Source organism: Trematosphaeria pertusa (assembly GCF_010094035.1).
Source record: "Trematosphaeria pertusa strain CBS 122368 unplaced genomic scaffold BU26scaffold_31, whole genome shotgun sequence".
NCBI lineage: Eukaryota > Fungi > Ascomycota > Dothideomycetes > Pleosporales > Trematosphaeriaceae > Trematosphaeria > Trematosphaeria pertusa.
The window spans coordinates 234,502-240,319 of record NW_022987242.1 but is presented as its reverse complement, the minus strand read 5'-3'; the positions used below and the strand labels follow the sequence as shown (position 1 = coordinate 240,319).

Here is a 5,818-nt window from a genome sequence, read left to right as displayed (position 1 = left end):
TAAGACTCTTTCTATCTAATTAGTAATAGTATACCTCTAAGTACTATTAGAATAGTCTTAGCCGTTTAATCTATGTTCTTTAATATAATTAGAGTAGCAAGGCTTTTAATTAAACTAGTAACACGTAAGTAGTTAAGCTATTATTAAGACCTAATTCTATTAAGGTAGCGCCTTTCTTACTCTTTAATTATAGCTAACTCTAGTAAATAGCTCTTTACTAAGATATTATAGCAGAACTACGTCTAATTATACTAAATAGTTATAGCGTTAAGAGTATATATAGATAGTCTTAATAGTATAGAAGAGGTAAGACTATAGTAGCTATAGGTTATTAGATCTAGAAATTTTAGTAGAAAAACTAAAGTCTCTACTTTAATCGTAAACAGGTGTTAGTTACGTTGTAACAATAACCTAAATATTAGCTATCTAGAGCTTTAGTTACGCTTACATAAATTTGTTCTACTTAATTATAAGCTAGCTTTCTTAATTATAGTAATATAAGAACTAAGCTATATTTATATAAATTTACTACTACTCTACTAGCCGTTAAAGCTAGCAACGTCTTACTATAGCTAGGCTCTATCTAGAAAGGCTAACGCTCTAATTATAATCGCTACTTTCTACTTAGTATAAATTCTGTGCTATTCGCTTAGTCTAAAGAGAACTATAATTTGTTAAAGCGTGTTGTTATTCTTTACTAAGCACTATGTGCAGAACTCTGCGTTGCCTTGCTAGAGGTTGTTGTCTAGCTCTAGTTACTAGTAGAGCGGGCTAACAGAACTTCTCTATTATAGGCTAAGAGATTTATTAGCGTTATCTAGTTTACTCTAGTGCTAAAGCTCTTTCGCGCTGTAGTTATAAGGAGCGCGCGAGAAGCTAAATAACTACTATTAGATTATTAGTAGAAGAATTAGGCTAATAATAAGAGTAAATACAGTAGCTATAATTTTTAATACGATATAATTACTTAAATATTATCTAGGTAGGTACGCGCTAGAGGGATTAGAAGAACGGGTTAGTTTCTAGAAACTTTTAATAGGTGTAGTTAGCATAAGGCAGCAGCCTTTAGTAGAGCTACTTAGCATCTACTAAGGAAAGAATAACTAGCTTTAAGGGGGGCAAAACACACCCCGCTCCGGGGCGCGCAGGGAGGCGATTATTCTACCCCGAGGCCGCACTCAGCTTCAGCTCAGGATCCGCTCAGGCCAAAGGGGCAACTGCTTAGGTTCGGGGCTGTAGCTAGAACTAGTTGTGCGAGATAATTTTGCCTGTCTCTAGAGGTAAACGGTACATTTGGGCGAGAACTCACTCCTAAGTTCTCGAATAATAATATTCGCTTGGATGTGACGCCATGTGTTAGTTTGTTCTGAAAGCAATCCCTGCGTCCATAATATTAAGGTTTTACCATCTTTAACTCTAACATGACAATTTAGCTCTAATATAACAACTATGTGCAGCAATTATTTGAGACATAAAGCAACTAGAATCGACATGGACTTTGTGCAAAGATAAAAATGGCTGGAGTGGTCAGGTACCATATTTAGACATCCAGCATGCTGCTAAGTTGCTCCAACTGTAGCCTTATTTGCCTGATCTCTTCCGATAAACTCTGCCTGAATTCAGGATGTTTTTCGCTTTCTAAGATGACGTTTTCGTTCCGGAGGAGCTCCAGGTCGCTTTCGATGTACGCACTCTGCTGGAGCGCAACCTCCTTGACTGCCTCTTCGAGGTCTTCGGATAGGTTCCGGAATGCGGTTCTAAGCATCCTGTTGTGGGAAGTGAAGAGAGATTCAGAGCCAAATCTGCGCGTGATGATGTCATTGCGACGCGCGTCGCAGCCCAGGCCTATTTCTAATTGTTAGTCAAAGGTTCGGGACATAGCTCTGCATGTCCAGAAAAAGTACGCAGTATATCGGCACCGCCCAACTCCAAAACGACTTGTGCGATAAAAAATTGGCAGAAAATAAACAGTAATCACGGACAACATACCATGTTCCATCTGGGCCGCTTGATATGTGTCATCCATGAGTTTTCCAATGAACGCAGAGCGGATGGGGGCCAAAGCGTCCGTTCGCAGATTGGAAAGCTGGGTACGAAAATCTTCGATTGCATCTTCGATGCCATAAAGCATTAAATCTTGTCGATGGCGAAGTGTTGCGGTAAGAGTGTGAAGAGCCGAGTATGTTTTATTTCTTGCTCCCGCTGTGATTTCGTCAGTAAGATCACAATCTCATGACAGGGTGGATATGCAGGATCATGTTAGTAAAGCAGAAAGCTCTGGGTTTACGCTACAGCTACTCGAGGCGGAAGACGCTGATTACGTACCTGCAGAGACCACCAATGTGGTAACAGCCTGTAACTTCAATGCAATCCAGTCCTTCAATAGGTCCAACCGATTGTTGATGTCGGTCACTAAGGCACTCCAGATGATAGACATGTCATCCGCCATTTCTCTCATTGCTTCCTCGTTCCAGTAACAGTAATCCACCGCATTTGTCGCGTAATGCCCCCAGTGGCGGCAGAACGCTGCGAACGACGTCTCGTGCCACTTTGAATCAGTCAGCCAGTGGTCGAGATCTTTTCAAAAGCGTACATACACCCGACCAAATGGAAGCCTGTTCTTTAGCACTTTGACTCCATCGTGTAACACGTTGTACTGCAGGCATTAGCAAGGTACTCTAGACTGCCAAGCCAAGGGACTGTACCCATGTGCTTTTGGACGTGCCTATTGAAGTCTTCGTTTAGAGTGCGCGAGAGACCGTTGATCTGGGCTATTGGGGATGTTAACTGCCCATTTGTATCAGCCGAAGTCTTGCACAATCTCGCCGTCATCCAAGTCATCATATACCGTCGTAGAAAGGTATGTATGCTACATTTACTAGCATAGTAGACGTTTGTGAGGAGTCGTCGGCTTATATATCGAATCTACGTACCTCGTACAGCTTCGCGTCTATCTGATTTACAACTTTCAACATCTTCCGCTTCTTTTCGGCAGCTGCATTACCTGAGCCAGCCTCGACCTGCCATGTCGACACGGTTAACGTACACCTCAAATATCCGTAGGCTGGTGTTACTTACCCATAATGAAGCGGACCCAAGGAGGGTCGGGATCTGATGTTTGACGTAATTGTTAAGGGCGCGAATATGACTCTCTGCAACCATACCGATGCAGTACTTTCGTAGAGCCATAATTCCGCTGAGCTCCAAGTGACGCTTAGATGCAGATGCTGGCTTCATACGATATTTCCAATATATCTTATTGCTACCACAGAAGATTTGGAGGCTTCCTGCGCATGGGTGATCTCTGTATTCCGCCTGGATTTTGTGAACGATGTCGGTATTTCGAACAGTAATTATGTGTCGGAGTAAACTATTCCATCCAGTTAGAGCGATCTCATGGTTCTGATGCACAATGACTCACTTGAACTCTTCATTCGCTTGTGTTTTCCTGTATCGCATCATGAGTAACCAATTCTAAGCGCATGATTCAATACGTACTCTGCCTGCCATCGTTGCTCATGTAGCCTGGCATACTCGAGAGCGTCTTCATCTGAACAATCTGCGGCGCCCATGGTGAGCTCATGGAGCTCTTCTGTAAGATAATCATAATCCCGCTTAGCGTCCTCTATCCTATCCTGCATCGCCTGTATTGTCGCTCTTTCACCAGCATACGTATCCACAGCTTCTTTGGCCCGAATAGCCTAGCAATCATCAGTACTTATACTTTTCATCCCTCGGCCAAAACTACAAACATACATCCGAGTTTGTGCATACGATATGAACGTTAGACAGTTTGGCGCGACGAGCCAGCTTGAACACATCTTTCACACTTTGATCGGTGATGACTCGCGAAACGCGCGTCACGGCCAGTATCTGATAGCAATGGAGAACATATCGCTCAGTGATTGTTTGACGAGCGACATTTGCATCTCGCAGGCCTATTTTTATGAGTGACGTGCAAACGGGAAAACAGGTGTACTTGCCTAGAAGATCAGCAATGATCAAGCCTTTACTCAAGATATATGCCTTCAGGTACACCCTGTAGGTTTTGTTAGCTACTAATATACGTGTAGAAATAGTTGGATCACACTCCGAAGGCCATACATACTTCAACTTTCGAACAAAAGGCCAGGGACTAGTCTGATTCGCTATACGCATTTCAGAATCATCCGCCTCCGATGTAAGCTCTCGGATCCTCGCGGAGCAGGCTGTAATATCGTTGTGGGTCTCTCGGGTTTCATTAGTGTGAACATTCCGATCTCGTGGTAGCGACGACGACGCCCATTGCAGCATCGTCGTCACCGCATATTCGATCGAGGATCTGAGCAAGCTAGGGTTTTGCTGCAGCTTCACTCCAAAGCTAGCTTTGAAAGTTTCTTCAGCGAGCCTCGCTCTACGCTCCAGCTCTTCTAGATCTTCCTGCTTAGTATGTGCCGGTGGAGACTTGTTCTCTTGATAGGCTCGGAGTAGGTCTTCGTACTGCCTCTTCAGTTCTTCAATTGTGAAGTACTCAGCTTGAATGACGAAATCGTCGCGGTCGTGGTAATGATATTCCGTAGCCACGCATGTGCACGCTGAGCCATTGTTGTTCTGTTCGGTGAGGTTAGTGAAGTTGAGAGAAGCTGTCAACTACCTACAGAGCGAGCTAGGTCCTTCTTATCGAGCAACGAATTGATCAAGGAGCTTTTTCCGACCCCTGAATCACCGACTAGACCAACGATACGTGACGAGGGTAGCTCGAATTCAGTCAATCGGATGGCTTCGCGATGAAGCTTCCCAATACTGGAGTTTGGCTTTTGGTGTAAGGTAGAGCTGGCTAAAACTTTCAAAAGCTTTTCGCTCATTTGTTTCGCTTTAGTGTATACCTGCTCTACTTCTCTCAGGCGAGAGAAAGTTGCAGGTGGGTCTTCGTCTTCGACACGATGCGATTCCTTGTTGACGGCTGATGTTGAACGACGTCTACGTGACGGAGTGAAAGCATTTTTTCGTCCAGTTCTAGACCGGTCCGGCGACTCTGCCGAAGGTGATCGTATGTGCATAGCATCGAGACCTTCAGTGATTGTTTCGGTTTGATGTCGGCTAAGGACATCGGTAGAGGGTGCTGGTGTTATCCACACTGAGGGAGTCGGCGTGTCACCTCGTGAAAAACTGCTGCTATGGGCCCGTAGAGGAGTGGTTGTAGCTGGCGTTGAATGAGTTGCCTCGCGAGCCGTAGAGGATACCTTTACCGATCCTGCGGTTGTCTCCAATCTTAGCGCTTGCAGAGATGCATCAAGGGCATCGGCGTGCCGACACTCGAGAGAGGAACCACCAGTCGTTGTCGACGGAGTATACACAGCTGTATTGGGAGTGTTGCGACTGCTGTTTGAACTGAGAACATCCCGTTCTATGGATGGGAGGGGTCTGTCCCGATCTTGATCAATGTTGAATGAGAAATCCGGCGAACATAACCGAATTTCTCCGAACAAGAAAGGCGTTGGCGAGGGTGTACCAGGTGAGGCGTTTGTAGTGGAGTTCGAAGCTGGCTGTGTCTGCTTCGAGATGGATCGCGGTGAAGAAAGCCTCGAGTGCGACATATCGGAAATCAAGCTGTTTGAATTTTCTGGGCTATGCGTAGTTTCATGATGAATACCATGGGGTAAAGTTGCATTCGCCGAACTTGAAGCGCTGAAGGAAAACATAGAAGAGGAGGACGTGAACAAAGGTGGGTTGGACATCGATGCCCTCGGAGAACGGGGAGAAGGGGTAGACATGTCAAATTGACGTTGTTAAAGACCGTTTCCGTAGAAGACGCTGGGTAGAAGATGACAAAAACGAA

At 44.8% G+C, this 5,818-nt stretch overlaps 1 protein-coding gene across 1 annotated transcript; it reads right to left on the bottom strand.

Annotated features, from left to right (window-relative positions):
• Positions 1 to 1,540: 1,540 nt before the first annotated feature.
• On the bottom strand, positions 1,541 to 5,576 carry BU26DRAFT_442855 (uncharacterized protein; the record flags this gene model as incomplete). The annotated part of the gene is made up of 10 exons (XM_033824525.1): positions 1,541 to 1,845; positions 1,990 to 2,229; positions 2,326 to 2,577; positions 3,075 to 3,370; positions 3,422 to 3,448; positions 3,499 to 3,701; positions 3,757 to 4,039; positions 4,109 to 4,590; positions 4,638 to 5,243; positions 5,337 to 5,576. 10 exons carry the CDS (start codon positions 5,574 to 5,576, stop codon positions 1,541 to 1,543), a joined length of 2,934 nt encoding a protein of 977 aa, XP_033675359.1.
• Between the last annotated feature and the right edge of the window lie 242 nt (positions 5,577 to 5,818).